At 42.8% G+C, this 17,103-nt stretch overlaps 1 protein-coding gene across 3 annotated transcripts in view; it reads right to left on the bottom strand.

The window, feature by feature from the left end:
• Positions 1 to 17,103, bottom strand: part of ccdc82 (coiled-coil domain containing 82) — a 92,345-nt gene that overhangs the window by 18,926 nt on the left and 56,316 nt on the right. Inside the window, exon 8 of one of the 3 annotated variants that reach the window (XM_073043293.1) lies at positions 8,003 to 9,779. The exons of the other annotated variants lie outside the window; for them this stretch is intronic. Within the exon in view, the coding sequence (XP_072899394.1) occupies positions 9,714 to 9,779 (66 nt within the window). The 3' untranslated portion in view covers positions 8,003 to 9,713. Of the gene's footprint in view, positions 1 to 8,002; positions 9,780 to 17,103 lie in introns of those variants that run through there. 3 annotated transcript variants of the gene reach the window in all.

Genomic DNA, 17,103 nt, shown 5'->3' with positions numbered 1-17,103 from the left:
TATCATCTGCCTGTTCTTCCTCAGAATCTCACTACACACTGCATCTAGTTCTATACCCGCTGTCCAATCCTCAGTCTTCTCATTCCGGTTCCTATCCCCCTGCCAAATTAGTTTAAGCGCTCCCCAACAGCTCTAGCAAACCTGCTCACAAGGACACTGGTTCCCCTTGAGTTCAGATGTAACCTGCCCTTTTTGTACAGGACATACCTTCCCCAGAAGAGATCCTAATGATCCAGAAATCTGAAACCCCGTCCCCTGCACCAATTCGTCAGCCACACATTCACCTGCCAACTCATCCTATTCTTACCCTCATTGGCATTTGGCACAGACAGCAAACCAGAGATTACTACTCCGAAGATCTTGCTTTTCAGTTTTCTACCCAACCAGATATATTCTGTCTTCAGGACCTCATCCCTTTTCCTACCTATGGCATTGTTACCAATATGTATCACAAGTTCTGGCTGTTCATCCCCCTCCTGAACCGAGACATCCCTGACCCTGGCAGCTGGGAAGCAACATACCATCCGGGTGTCTCTTTCACCTTCACAGAATCTGCTGTCATCTCCTCTGATTATGGAATCCCCTGTCACCGCAGCACTCCTCTTCTCCCTCATCCCTTCTGAGCCACATAGATAGACACAGTGCCAGTGATCTGGTTGTGGTGGCTTCCTCCCTAACAGTATCCAAAGCAGTATACTTATTATTGAGGGGATCGGCCACATGGGTACCTTGCACTAGCTGCCTATTCCCATTCCCTCTCCTGACAGTCACCCAGGTATCTGCCTCCTGCAACTTAGGGGTGGCTTCCTTCCCTGTAGGCCTATCTGTCACCTCTTCATTTTCTCATATGAGCCAAAGATCATAGAGCTGCAGCTCCATTTCCTTAACATGGTCTCTAAGGAGCTGCAACTTGGTGCACGTTGTGCATATGCAGTTATCAGGGAGACTGGAGGTCTCCTAAAGTTCCCACATCTCACGCCAGGAACACCACTAACTCTGGACCTCCAGCCATTCCATTCTGAGCTTTAAAATGACCACTATCAACCTGGTGCCAAAGAAAAATAAGGTAATGTGCCTTGATAACTATTGCTCAGTGGCTCTGACTTCATCATCATGTGGTTCTTCGAAAGGTTGGTCATGGAGCAATCACCAGATAGCCTTAAGCAAGTCCTTGGTGGAAGTCATCTCCCTGGCTCTACACTCAACTGTGAAACATCTGAATAACAAAATCACTTGTGTCAGGCTCCTATTTATTAAACATAGCTCTGCCTTCATTACCATCATTCCAAACAAACTCATTTTCAACCTCCTAGACTTAAGACTCAGCACCTACAGACCACAGTCAGTACGGATATGGCAGAAACATGTCTAACACGATTAGTCTCAACAGTCTCAAGCATATAGGGAAGGAAGTAAGGGCTTCGGATGCAGCCGTGCAGGGCTGCATCTACAGCACCTTAAGTTATTCCCTATGTTCATAACCGTGTAGCCATATTGTGCTCTAAACTCCAGGTACAAATTCGCAGATAACACCACTGTAATGGATGGGATCTCAAATGACAAGATGGAGTACAGGAAGGAGATAGGCAGACTTGTGACAACAACAAAGGAGCAGGCCATTGCTTTCAGGAACTGGAATGGTGTACACATTGTTCTCTGTATCAATGGTGTTGAGATGGAGGTAGTTGAAAGCTTCATGCTCCCAGCTGTAAACATCATCAGCAATTTGCCAGTCACATAGATTTTATAACCAAGAAAGTACACCAGCAGTTTAACTTCCTCAGAAGGCTTGTCCCCAATGACAATCACCAATTTTCACAAATGCACCACAGAAAGCATCTTATCGCAATGCAATACAGCTTGGTATAGCAAGTGAAATTGCAGAGACTTGTGGACATAGCTTTGTCTATCATGAGTACCAATGGAGCCTCCCCTCCATTGACTGTCCACACTTCCCAGTACCTCAGGAAAACAGCCAATGTAAACACATTGGTCATTCCCTCATCTTTGCCTCCCATCAGACGGAAGTTAGAAACGTTTGAAAATGCACCATCAGGCTGAAGGATGGGTTGTATCCCACTGTCCTCCAATCCCTGAATGAACCCTCTCACATGATAAAGATGAACGCTCGATCTGCCTAGTCATGACCTTGCCTTTTCTTTGTCTACCTGCATTGCGCTTTCTCTGTATCTGTATCAATATATTCTGCAATCTGCTCTTTTTTTCCCTTTTGTTTCATCTAGATGTATTTATATATGAAATGACCTGTCTGGATGACATGCAAATAAATCTTTTCACTGTGTTGCAGTACATGTGACTCTAATAAGCCAATTACCAAGTGTAGGAACTGGCAAAAAGAGTCAAAGAAAGAAGATGCACTTTGTTGAAAATCTTCAGGTATTTCTACAGCCAGACACAAACTTTATTAGGAGATTATACAATTTACATTAGAAAAGCTTCTGGCATGTCCTGTGTAGGGCATGTGTTACACAGCCATGCCCATTCCTCCAACTATAAGTGTTCTGTTTTGTAACTTCAAAACATTAAAATAATTCAAAGGAAGACCCAGGAGTCTGAAAATACAGGTGTAACTTCGTTTTTACTTTAAGTGAGGCGGTGTGTATCATGTGGTCATGTGATGATGTAGGCAATTAACATATTTATACAAATAACTCGTAATGAATTATTTAAATGAACAAGAATGCTTAATCAAACAATATATAGATAGTACAAGTTTACTCAAATATTATTGAAATATTAACTACATAACAATAAGAATGTTCATTTCTGCCAGCAATAGAGGAAAGATACCCAGTATGACCTGTGACATTATTGCTTGAATAATTTATGCCAGGCAATTGTCAGCTGTTTGAACTGAACTGTACCTGAGCCAATTTTCCAATGTTAACTAATCCACCTGGTAATACTTTCTCATGCATCGAAAATATCTTTGATTTTATCATTGAAGATACAAAAACATTTGCAGATAGGCCCAATTTCTAGGCAAGGATGTTTTAAAAATACATGCAGGCAAAGAGAATTACGAATGAATTTGCTCCCTGTGAGCCAAGTGGCATGTTTCAAAATGAATGTGTCTTCACAAAGGAAGGGACAATATCAGCAGTAGCGTTAGATATGTGTTTATGATAAACACAGAAGGAAAGGGAATGTTAATAAGTCAGGCATTATAAAAAGTGAATTGACCAAACCACGATAAAATGAAGAACACAAACATGGAAAGAAATTGCAGAGAGTCCAAACATAGTATTTCTTTTTTTTTGGCTATGATATGACACTGGAAGTCTGCTAATGTGGTAACACTGTTTAAAAGGGAAGAAGGGGTTAGGGTTAATTATTAACATAAAGATTGATAGTGGGAAAACTATCATAAACTTTCTGAAAAACAGGATAAATCATCATTTTGGTTCATCAAATACAGCATAGATTTATTAATGGAAATTATATAGATGCTTACAAGACACAAAATGCTGGAGGAACTCAGCAGGCCAGGCAGCGTCTATGGTAAAGAGTAAACAGTTGACATTTCAGGCCAAGACCTTCCATAGGACTGGACAAAAAAAAGATGAGAAGTCAAAGCGGGGGGGGAGGGGAGGAAGAAACACAAGGTGATAGATGAAACCCGGAGGGGGAGGGATGAAGTGAAGAGCTGGGAAGTTGATTGGTGAAAGAGATACAACACTGGAGAAGGTGGAATCTAATAGGAGAAAACAGAAGGCCATGGAAGAAAGAAAAGGAAGGAGGAGCACCAGAGGGAGGCGATGGGAATGATCCCTGCGGAAAGCAGAAAGTTGGGAGGGGTCATTGGGGAGGGAAGGATGTGCTTGGTGGTGGGATCCCATTGGAGATGGTGGAAATTGCAGAGAATTATGTGTTGGATTCGGAGGCTGTTGGAGTGGTAGGTGAGGCCAAGAGGAACCCTATCCTTGGTGGGGTGGCGGGAAGATGGGGTGACAGCAGACGTGCGAGAAATGGAAGAGATGCAGTTGAGGCCAGCGTTGGTGATGGAGGAAGGGAAGTCCCTTTCTTTTAGGAAGGAAGATGTCTCCCTATGCAACTCCCTTATCCATTTGTCCCTCCCAGCACTTATGCTTGCAAGCAGAACGAATGGTGCATCTGCCTCTACTCGTCCTCTCTCACTATCATTCAGGACCCCGAACAGTCCTTCCAGGTGAGGTGACACCACCTGTAAGTCTATTGGGGTCTTATACTGTGTCTGGTGCTCCAAGTGTGGCATCCAGTATATCGGTGAGACCTGATGTAGATTGGGAGACCGCTTCGCCTAGTACCTATTCTCCGTCCGCCAGAGAAAGTGGGATCTCCCAATGTTAACACTTTTTAATTCCATTTCCCATTGCAGTATGACCATCCATGGCCTCCTCTACTGTTGTGATGAGGCCACACTCAGGTTGGAGGAGCACCTCATATCCTGTCTGGGTAGCCTCCAACCTGATAGTATGAACATCAATTTTTCCAACTTTCTGAACTCCATCCCCCTCACGTCAGCATTTCCTATTCCCACTCTCACCTTATCTTCTTGCCTGCCCATCGCATCCCTCTGGTGCTCCTCCCTCTTCTTTTTCCCATGGCCTTTTGTCCTCTCCTACTGGATTCCCCCCTTTCCAGCCCTGTAGCTCTTTCAGCAGTCAACTTCCTAGCTCTTTACTTCACCCCTCCCCCTCCGTTTCACCTTTCACCTTGTGTTTCTGCCTCCCCTCCTCCCACGTTCTTACTCTGTCTTCTCACCTTCTTTTCTCCAGTCCTGATGAAGGGTCTTGGCCCAAAACGTCGACTGTTTACTCTTTTCGATAGATGCTGCCCGGCCTGCTGAGTTCCTCCAGCACTGTGTGTGTGTTGCTTGGACTTCTAGCATCTGCACATTTTTTTCTTGTATGTAAAATTTTTGGAGGAAACAATGAAAGCAGAGCATAGAATGAAGTCTGCATTGATTTTAGCAAGGAGACTGATAAACGTGCTACATTACAACTGATGAGGAAATAGAAATTCATCTGATCCCAAGGAAAGTGACAAGTTGAACTCAAAGTTGGTTCAGAAGCAGAATGTGATGTGCAACGGCTATTGGGATTGTTACTGTGAGGAAAGCAGTATGCTTCAGAGCAGTCTCCTGTTCTCTTGCGGTATATGTCATACAAATGAACTTAAAGTATAGAAGTCATAATGAAGGAGTTTGGCACAACAAAATTGACAGCATGGTAGAAAGACACTGTCGGATTCAAATACATACAGGTTGACTTGTCCTTGATCTGGAGTTGTTTGTTTGTTTTGCTCGTGTCACAAGAGCCTGTAGTAAACTGTTTCAGATGCTCAGATACAATCATCATACAACCTGGGACTCCTGACCTTGGAATTAAGCGGACAAGGCATCAGGTGCAGAAGTTTTACAGCTGGAACACTTCAAGCTTTAGGCAGCAGGCAAGGCTGGAGAAGAGCTTCACCTTCTGTCCATGTTTTATATACAGAAGGTATTTGAAAGCTATTAAAATTATTAAACTTGCTTTAAATAACTAGTTAAAAAAACTATAATAAATAAATTATTAAAGTAAAATATATAAGAAAACCCGGACCCTGCTTTTCTCTTTCCAGTAGTCCAGGTTGTGAATTCCCTTACAAAAGAATGGAGATTCCAATCTAATGCCAGGTCTGTATGGGGTGAGACTGTGATAGATTTCCCAGCTTAATGCTTCCAACGCTCTTCCGTTGGATTTTCTTTAAGAGCGCAATGTGCTTAATTGTGAGTAGTTGAACACCGACACTTTTATTTGGAATCCCAAAGCCATTTTCATTTGCTCATTGGGTAGCTGAAGCGCGAAAACGTCTAATCTGACAAAATGTGACGTGATGCATGTGGGGAGTCCAAGCTGACAGAAAAAAATAAATTGTCAGAAACTGGAGAAGGGAATACATGTCAACAGTTTCCTGAGGTAGTTGAATACTTAGAGGTGATTAAGAAGCCAAAGGCTAAGAGTAGAATACATAAGCAGGGAGGCCTTGTAGAATGGTATAATAAACTATTTATACCACAGCCAGAGCACTATGTACAGATGGGTTGCCACATTACAGTAACAATGTAATTGAACCAGAAAAGATGTAGAAGAGATTTATAATGATGTTGCCAAGACTGAGTGATTGTTATGATGACAGATTGAATAGGCTGGGGCTATTTTTGTTGGATCATAGGAGAATAAGTGAAGATTTAATTGAGTTGCATAATATTATTAAAGATCTTGACATTATCAATGGAAAAAGATACTTATTTTTGCAAGTGGTTTAGAATCTAGTGGCATAGATTTAAGACAATTTGGAGTAGGATTAAAGAAAAGTTGTGGGAAAAGATGTTTACTCACAAAACGATCCGTCTCTGACATTCAGTGTTTGCAAAGGCGGAGGTGGCAGAAACCCTCACCGTATTTAAAATGTACCTGAATGAGAACTTGCAGATCACAACTGACATGGGCAGTTTTTTGTTTTTCGGATTTGGATAGAGTATAAATTCACCTTTTTCTCTGCCATAAGATTCTACTCGTCACACCTTCTTCCCTAGTTTAATAAATGCTAGTACAATTAGAGGCACTTGGAAAGCTGATGGCTGTGATAGAAACTTCGTTAATGTCATCACAGAAACCTAGTACAAACTGGGCCCACTTCAGAATCCTTTTCCAACAACAGTGATGTGTTCCTTTTAAGGCACAATTATGAGTCAATTTGTGGTTGCAATATATAATAATACTTTCACTGCAAATAACACCCAGTATTTATTTTGGTAATTTTCTTACAATCCTTGCACTAAAGCAACTAAGTTTCTTCACCTGCGAATCTGCTGGGGGGGTCTATTGTATCCAGTGCTCCCGGTGCAGCTTTCTCTACATTGGTGAGACCCGTCGTAAATGGGGGGGGGGGGGGGGGGGACTGCTTTGTTGAGCACTTCTGCTCCATCCGCCACAAGCAAGACTGGCCAAGCATTTTAATTCCGATTCCCAGTCTCATTCCGACATGTCCGTCCTCGCATGCCAAGATGAGGCCACTCTCAGGGTGGAGGAGCAACATCTTACATTGCATCTGGGTAGTCTCCAACTGATGGCATGAATACTGACTTCTCCTTCTGGTAAACAAATCCTCCCCCCACCCACCTTCCTCTATTCCCCACTCTCACCTTTACATCTTTTCACCTGCCTATTACTTCCCCTGGGTTCCCTGCTCCTCTCCTGTCAGATTTCTTCTTCTCCGGCCCTTGACCTTTCCCACCCACCTGGCTTCACCGATCACCTTCTAGCTAGCCTTGTTCCCCTCCCCCCCTCCAGCTGTTTATTCCGGCATCTTCTTCCTTCCTGAAGAATTGTCTTGGCCCAAAATATCCACTGTCAATTTATTTCCATAGATGCTGGCCTGACCTGCTGAGTTCCTCCTGCATTTTATGCGTATTGCTTTAGATTTCCAGCCTCTGCAGATTTTCTATTGTCTGTTTATTTATTTAATGTGATACCCAGTGCAGAATAGGTTATTTTGGCCCTTCAAGCCACACCACCCAGCAATCCTCCAATTTAAATCTGGCCTAATCACGGGTCAACTTTACAATGACCAATTAACCTACCAACTGGTACATCTTTGGACTGTGGGAGGAAACCACAGTACCCAGAGGAAACCCATGCAGTCACGGGTAGAACATACAAACTCCTTACAGGTAGCAGCGGGAACTGAACCTGTGTCATCTGTACTGCCAACCACTACACTACCATGCCTTCTTGATTCTTCATGCTCTTCTGCTGCTTTCCACCTGCAGTATAAACTGTAAAAGCTGATTATAAAAGTTTGTTACTTTGATTTGGTTCAGTATTGTACTGTCAAATATTTGTCACTAACATTATTGACAATTTTATCGCTCAGCAAGTCTTGCCACCTTAAATGTATGAAACAAATTATGACGTGAATAACAAAAAATTAGACTTCATTTAAAAAGTAACGCCTACACCAGTCATCATTATTTTAATTTTGCAACTTTTATCATTCTCAATTTTTATTTTTACAGACTCTTGCTATCAGAAATGTTGTTACAATCATAAAGTTCACAGACACTTATCTTACAGTACATTACATAATTTCAGTGATCTTTCATTTATTTCTGTTGGGAGAAATTTCTTCTTTCAATTTATTAATCCTGAATGATATCAATGTTATGGGAGATAATTATAAAGTTAATTCACTTATATGCTTACAGGAATGTAGAGGTGCTCTCAAATATGGAATGTTGAAGTATTATTTTACCTCCTCTTGCACAGAAAATGTCCATTTGCTTAACAATATTAATATGTTCAGGTCAAAGTCCTGGGTATAGCCTTCATGAATACTGGAGCAGGTTTATGGAACCCAATGACTAGTTCCTGTTCTTATTTATTGTGTACACACAAAATGCTGGTGGAACACAGTAAGCCAGGCAGCATCTATAAAGAGAAGCAGACATTTCGGGCTGAGACCCTTCATCAGGAAGCCTCTGCCAGTGATGCCTACACTGAAGAAGAGTCCTGACGAAGGGTCTCGGCCCAAAACGTCGACAGTGCTTCTCCTTATAGACGCTGCCTGGCCTGCTGTGTTCCACCAGCATTTTGTGTGTGTTGTTTGAATTTCCAGCATCTGCAGATTTCCGCGTGTTTGCTCTTATTTATTGTGTACTCATTTTATCTTCTAATTGTACAGTATCAGAATATACCTTTTAATAATAATAATGAGACTTTATAACAAAAATGTTCTACTCAAAATGCAGCAAGTGCTTGAAAAACCTTAGCTAATTAAAAATACGACAGTTGTAAAAAATCAGTATGTACAAATATAACATTCCTTACTCATCATAAAACACTTGATTTAGGACTCAGAGAGTAAATAGTATCACTTGGTCGCTAGTAAGTTCCTTCATTCAACAAAAGTCCAAGCATTCCAATAATAAACCTCACTGCTAATGCACATCATACATTTTGTTTAATTGAATAGGAAAGGAATATTTTTTGAGATAGAGGTGAATGAGCAGGCACTAGGAAGATATCAGAAAATGCTTTTGTTTAGAGAGAGAAATTTCCTTGTTTTGCGAGATTTTTACTTCATTCTCCACAATTATCCTTAACTCATCAATGTGAATTATTGCTTTCACAAGTACATGGTTTATTCCAAGTAGTGGGGAAGAGATTATGGAAATCAAATTCTATGAGCAGACAGTCCAGTAACATAAATAAGCTTACCTATACAATTTGTTTGAAATCAAGGAAGATGAATGTTAATCAACTAGCTCAGAAATGATCACTTGTGTGTAAAGTTAATTAAACAGAGCAGAGAATCAAAATGGAACAAGTGCATAGAGAGCACTTCTACATTACACAAAATAGTCCTGACTACAAATGGATACGGCCAGACTGCTGAAATATCCAGGAACATGGCAGATGAAATGAATGCAGCGAAACTTCGGTATGATAAAGGGGTGCATTTTGCATTGTAATTCCTTGGGTCAGGCATGGGGTCATTAAACAATAATTGTACAGGTATACAGATCCATTCATTATTTCTCCTATAGAAAAGCTGAGCACACTAGTGATGAAACAGCATGTTCCAATACCCTAACAGAGAGGGAAGGTGAGGGAAGGTGAGTGCTGGAAAATATCAAATAATATCCTTTTTGTTTTCTTCCTTCTGCCTTATTCCAGACTTTCTTCACGGAAATAGTCAGCATTGGCGAGAACGGTTTCAAAATGCCTAAACCGCTGTAGAGCAAGGAAGGAAAACAAAGCTATGTTAAAACCAACTTTATATTCAACATAGGGGAAAAATATGACTAATAAGGCACATCACAGCACACTTGCCCTAGATAGCTTCAAACAACTAAGCAAGTAACTGGGCTGAGAACCAATGGTGCAATCACTGTATTAAGTTACCACCTGCTAGCACAGCCACAGGTTGCTAGTCAAAAAAGACATGTTAGTAACTTAAATAAATAGAACCAATTACATAGCCCTGTGTCTATTCAATAATATTATAGGGCTTGAGAGCCTAGAACACTTTAGTCATTGCCCAAATTCTGCATAATTCTTGACTGGTAAGGTCACAAAGGTGACTGGTTACTGCAAAGTTCCTCAACACAACAAAAGCCAGGATAACTCAAATTGTACAGAATGGGCAAGGCAGTGGAGAAAACAAGTTGAAAGCAGTACAAATGACGTATAATACTGCAGAACACATCCCCCTGTTAACACTAAATTAACCAGCTGAAAAAGACATTTCATTTGTTGAAGAACCGATAAAGGCAAGCTTCTATACTTACACCCAACAAGCAAATTTAAAAAATGAACATCTCATATTCTCAGAAAAGCTGTTAAGAAATATGGATGATTGGTCGTAGATTTTTCTTCTTTCCGTGATACCTGGTCCCACCCTGACGTATTTCCTGATAGCAACACGAAGTAAAGCCGGCAGGTGGTGTAGTGGCATCAGCACTGGATTTTGAGGCGAATGGTCCTGGGTTCGATCCTGCCAGCTCCTTGCAGGCTTTCCATCCATGCTGGGTTGAGCGTTGAGCTAGCAACTCAACCCTCATAAAAAAACAGACAAAAATGCTAAAGGAACAGCAAGTTTGCTGTCGAGGCGCAGAAAGGAACAACAACAAACACTGAAATTAGAAACTCACCTCGTGGTCAGGTCTAAGTCAAACTGGTAGGTAAAGCATCAAAATAATAAACACTTTGCTGGCACTGAAGTTCACTATAAAGATCAGGTGTCAGTGTGAATTAGCACAGTTTTCTTTAGCTATGAGCCTTTGCTCCACAAGCTTCCCTGATAACTTGATGGCCAAAGCCCAAGCCATACTGTCCAGAAAGTACTATATTTGAATTCCAATGTTCCTTGAGGGAAAAAGATCATCCGGGTCCCCGCTCATCATTATTGTCGTGCACTAACTGGTTGGGCAGTATATCTGAGGACGGCTGACATCCTGTATTCCAGACAACATAACGATGTTCTTGTTCAAGCTTCCAAATGAAATTTTATAATAAATTAGGCAAGTAGCAGAAGATGCTTCTCATAAAACTACAAAGAATTCAGCACAACTTAAAACCAGATTACCCTGTGATGCTGAGAGCAAGCAGAAGCAAAACTTGCACTGGGATGGGGATATAACTGTTGATTCCAGAGTAACAGAACCTGAGGATCTTGGGAAGCTATGCTTCCAGTTTGCTGCCAAATCTGCATTCCCAAACCACACCATGGTTTTCTGGGTCATTCAACTCAGGCCATGTGGGAGTCGTGGTGTAAGTGATTCAGTGACCCATGCAATGAGGCTGACTGTACAGAACATAACAAAAGGAAATGTCTACATTTATTTACAAGGGAAATTTATCAATCACGAGGCAGAATAAAATAGCAGTTCATTAACACAGTTTACAATAGATTGCCCTATTCCAGCTTCTAATTAAGTAATGAGCTGTCTGATTTCATCTAATCTAAAAGGAAGAGACTCGGAGACATACATGTAGAAAAAAATGGTGTCAACTTTCATCAAAATGTGAGATAGGTGTCAGGCCTGCACAGGCAGTCTCTTCCAAGCCATAAAGAGTCACCTGCCAATAGTTTCCAACTCATCACCTGAAGCCCATTTAAACCCAGCTTTTAATCCACAGTCCTTGTTCACCCACTGAACCAGCTGCTCCTAGCCTTCAGAAACCTTGTTGCCGGTGGTGTTTTGTATATGTTCTCCCTCGCTTTGTGGCTCCTCATGACTTGTTATTTTCACAGTCTATTATTAAAGTTGCCGCTCACTGCTAAGTCATCCCCATGGCTCTGTTCTTGGGTCAAGCCTCTCCTACATTTCCTGACAGGTGTGAACTAAAGACTGACCCAGCAGAGTCTGTTTGCTAAAGGAAGTTGTCCACTGACACAAGTACACCACCCAGAAGCAGCTGTAAACCCCTGACCGTCGGCTCGCCACTCTTCATCTCGTTACAACAACCCCGTGCCAGTCAACCTCCTCTCTCGGAGCCCCGGGTTCTGGTTCCCCAGTGCTTCGACTGATTCCCATAACATCCTGTCTCAGTGCACCTTACATTTTGAGTTCCAGCCATCTCTGTATTTTACAGACCATGCCTTCATCATCTCTCTCTTGACTGGGCAAGTGCTGACCTGGGCTGCCACTAAGTGGGACAATAAGTCACTATTTGCAATAAATATGAGGAGTTCATCACTGAGATGAGGGGTTTCGATCATCTGGAGGGCAGCAAATCAGATACTTCATCTGTGTCAAGGCTCAAGCTTGGTACTGGATTACAGCGTGGAATTCAGGACCCTCATGGCAGAATGAGGTTGGAATGCAGAAATGATGCTGGCCCATTATTATCACGGTCTCTTGGAGGGCTTAAAAGATGTGCTGTCTACCTGGGAGAAGCCCACTGACCGTAAAGGCCTCATTACTCTGGCCCTTTGTATTGACAAGCATCTCATGGAGCAACCCTCCAGATCACCATTTAGAACCCCAGTTCCATTTCAGACTGCAGGACCCTCATCATCAATGCCTCCACAACCCATTCAGTTAGAGAGAGCTCCCTTAACCCCCAAAATGCGTGTGTCGCTGGAGAAACAACTGGTGCACTTACTATGGAGCAGCCAATCACCCACACATCAAATGCCCTCTGTGTCCGGGAAACAGCACCACCAGATAGGGACAAGGGGCTTTCCATCTGGTAATCTCCCCCGGCCCCTTGTCCAGCAGCGTGGCCAAACTCACTCTCTCAGTTCTCCTCTACACCCCCATAGCTCTACGCAGACAGGAGGCTCTGATGGATTCAGGGGCAACAGACAATTTTCTGGACCGAACTCTGTGTATGTAGGTTGGTCTCCCTATTGAGCCTATCTCTCACCCACTTAGCATCTCGGCTGTTGATGGATGTCTCTTGAGGTGTAGGATGGTCAGGGCACACACACAGCTTGTGCACATGAGCACTGGAGAGCTCCGCGAGTCCATCCAATTCCTCCTGATGGACCCATTCAACACTCCTCTCATCTTGGCTCTTCAGTCACAACCCTCACTTCACCCAGTCACTGCTGGGTCAGGGCCCACCTACCAGACCGCTTGCCTGCAACTTCAATTGACTTCACTCCAGAAATCCTTGGAGACGGAGGAAACCCTCAGTCTCACTGAACTCCCACAGGAATACCATGAGTTAGCCATCGCCTTCAGTAAAAGGGAAGCCAACATTCTGCTGCCTCACAGATCACACGCCTGTGCGACGGACCTCCTCCCGGGCACCCCCACCCCCGAGTCCATCTGTTTTCCCTCTGTCCTCCTAAAACCTGAGCCCTGAATGACTATATTGCCAAAGTGCTACAGCACAGCTTCGTTCGACCATCCCAGTCCCCAGCTGGAACAAGGTTCTTCTTTGTCAAAAAGAGAGATAGGAGTCTCTGTCCCTGCATTGACTACTGTTGACAAAATCACCATTAAGAACTGCTACCCTCTCCTTGATGGATAGTGCATTCAAAACACTCTGCGGGGTCCAGATCTTCACCGACTGGATCTATGGAGTGCAAAAATCCTGATCTGCTTCCACCAGGGGGATATGAGTGGAAGACAGTGTCGATAACACCCACTAGTCACTACAAATACTTGGTGATGCCTTTTGGACTTTCCAAATGTCCAGCCATTTTCCAAGCCTTCGTTAATGGGATTCTTCAAGTCATGCCACACAGGTATGTGTTCGTCAATCTGACGACATCCTCATCTTCTCCAAGGGACCCTAAGAACATGTCTGTTCAGTCTTTCAGTATCTCCTCAAAAACAAACTGTACTGCAAGTTAGAGAAATGCCAGTTCCACACCCCAGTCATGTCCTTCTTAAGCTATGTCATTTTACCCTATGAGATTAAAAGAAGTCCACAGTAAAAGTCCTGTCCATCAGGGCCCTGGTTTGCCACTGTCAGAATACTTGGAAGAGGGGATGCAGGGCCATCCTAGCTGTCAACTATGCCTACTGCCACCAGGCCAATCAGCAGTGGTGCCCACTCGTGATCCACCCCTGCATACCAACTCCCCCAAACCTTTAACCCAGTCCATTGGTCACTTCAAAAATTACACATCGCATCAATCCAGTCACTTAACATCTCCAGCTACCACCATCCCTAAGGATCTCACCTACCTTCTTTGTGTGTCCTGCCTCAAGCCCCTTGGCCATGACCACTCAACCCACCTGAGCCTGCACCTCCAGAACCTAGGATGTTGGAAAGTACATGGATCACTAGTTGATGGGATTCATGTTGTCAGGAACAGGGTGTGCAATACCTGGTTGACTGTGAAGAGTACAGCCCCGAGGAGAGATCTTGAGTGCCATCGAGTTTCATCTTGGATCCACTGCTCATCGAGTTCCACTAGACTCATCTGGTTTGTCCTGACCATTAGGTGCTGGCTGTGGGGGGGGGGGGTTGTCGTCAGTCCTGCGCAGGTAGGCACCTCCCAGTCTCCACCCAGCTAATAGGAGTCACGTGACACACGTTTCCAACTCATCACCTGCAGCCTATTTAAACCCAGCTCTCATTCACTGTCCTTATTCACCCACTGAACTGGTCAACCTCAACCAGATGCTCCTAGTCTTCAGTTATCTTGTTGCCTGAGGTCTTTTGTATTGGCTTTCACTCATTTTAAGGCCCCTTGTGGCTTGTTATTTTCAAAGTCTATTATTAAAGATATTATTCATCATTGAATCATCTCTGCTGCTCAGCTTTAGTGTCAAACCTCCTCTAAATTTCCTTACAATGGATACATTTCAAGATGTAAAAAACAGAGATGGAGGTGGTCAGCGCATGGGAGTAGGTCAGTGACCTTGTGGTAGATAGCAACGATTAAATGTTACAAGAGGTGAAAATGCAAGTTGGCCAGATTGTGGGGGAGGTATAAATGCAGATTGCAGGAACCAAAACAATATGGAACAAATGTGACAGAAACAGTGAAACTGTGAGAATGAAAGTTTAATGAATGTGATTATTCAAGACAGCTGTAAGAATTGTTGAGTTTATGGTGAATACTGACTGCTACACCCTATCCTGAAACAGAGCTACAACCAATAACGAAGGGAAGAGTGGGATAAGGAATAAAAAATTGAGAGTAGGAAAAGGCTATCTCATCCTTTGAGTATGCTCTGCCATTCATCATGCCTGACCCCCAGCCTTAGCGAAACAAAACAGACTACAGATGCTGGAATCCAGAGCAACACACAGAAGGAACTAAGCATGTCTGGTAGCAGGTATGAAGTGAATTGGACAATTGATGCTTGCATCTCAACCCGAAACATCAATCGTCCAGTTCTCTCCATAGATTATACATGACCTACTTAGTTCCTCCAGCACTTTATGTGATGCTGCAGCCTTAGCTCCAAGTTCCTGATTTATCCCCATATCTCTTAATTCTTTTAATATCCAGAAACCCATTGATCTTTGATTTGAATACATTACTAAAACTGCAAACCTTCCATGGTAAAAAAAATTCTCACAATCTGAATGAATACTTTGCTCCTCAGTTCAGTCATTATACCTTTTTACAACCAGGTGCTCCAATACCTTTGTAGCTTCCTTCGCTTAGATTTAAGACCTTATTACTTTCAAGCTCAATGCGAAAATTCTATCATATTATGAGCACTCTTCCCTAAAGGCATCTTTAACTCAGGATTACTAATGAACTTGTTTTCATTGCAAGATACTATATCTAAAACAGGAATAGTACATTCCTCTTTGGATTATTAATATATTGACTAAAAAACCAACTTCAAACATTCCATGAATTCTTCCTGCATCTTATTACCACTAATTTGACTTGTCCAGTGTAAATGTAGATTTAAATAGCATGACATAGTATTACAATGGTTACAGGCAGAGATAATTTCCTGATTTATTCTGTGACCAATATGACCAACTACAAATTGGTGGCCAATAAATAATCCCTACCACTTCTGCCTTTTCTGCTTCTTAACATCATTCTGGATCATGATCTATTAGTTGAAGACCAATTCTCATTATTATTCTTTAGTATAGTAATGAGAATTACTCATTAGTTTGAGGTAGCAAGTGAGAGAGTGACATCTTGCAGGGTGTGAGCCAGTTGAAAACTGCATATCTCATCAGGAGTGAGTCACTGCTTGAAGGAACAAGTGAGAGAGCAACTTCTTGTAGTGTGGGAGCCATTTGAAAACTGCAAGTCTCATCGGGACTGAATTTTATTTGAGACAATAATAAGAAAGCAGATGCTGCGGCTCAATGACCTTCAGGTCATATGGGAAATGAGGGGGTGATAGATAAGAGGTGCAGAGAAGTAGTCACCCGTAAGGTCCAGAAGGCAGGTACCTGCATGGCTGTCAGAAGAGGGAAAGGCAATAGGCAGCCAGTGCAGAGTACCCCCGTGACTGTTCCCTTCAATAATACTTACACCATTTTGGATACTATTGTCAGGGTGGGGGGTGGGAGTGCGGAAGTACTTAACAGGGAGAAGCTGCAGCAAGCAGGTCTCTGGAACCAAGTCTGGCTCTGTGGCTCAGAAGGGAAATGGGGCGAAGTGGAGTGTCATAGTTTGGGAATTCATTAGTTAGAGGAGCAGACAGGAGACTCAGTGGGCATGAGATAGACACCTGGATGGTATGCTGCCCCCCCAGATGTCAGGGTTAGGGATGTCTCAGATTGGGTCCACAGTATTGTGAAGAGGGAGAGCTGGAAGTCGTGGTACTGTACATATTGGTACCAATGACATTGATAGGAAATGGAAGAGGCCCTGAAGGGAGAATATAGGGAGTTAGGTAGAAAGCTGTAAAACAGAACCTCAACAGAACCTGAGCTGAAGTGTAATATGGGACAAAATCAAAAAGGATAGTGAATTCAGGACTGAAGGAGTTATATTTAAATGCATGCAGTATACGAAATAAGGTAGAAGATCTTGTAGTGCATGTAGAGATTGGCAGGTATGACATAGGCATCACTCAGTCGTGGCTGAAAGAAAGTCAAAGTAGGGAACTTAACATCCAAGAATACACACTGTATCAGAGACAGGCAGATAGACAGAGGGGAT

The sequence above is a fragment of the Hemitrygon akajei genome, chromosome 4 (assembly GCF_048418815.1).
Source record: "Hemitrygon akajei chromosome 4, sHemAka1.3, whole genome shotgun sequence".
NCBI classification, from domain to species: domain Eukaryota; kingdom Metazoa; phylum Chordata; class Chondrichthyes; order Myliobatiformes; family Dasyatidae; genus Hemitrygon; species Hemitrygon akajei.
Note: the sequence above shows the minus strand (reverse complement) of the source record. Positions and strands in the feature narration are given on the sequence as shown.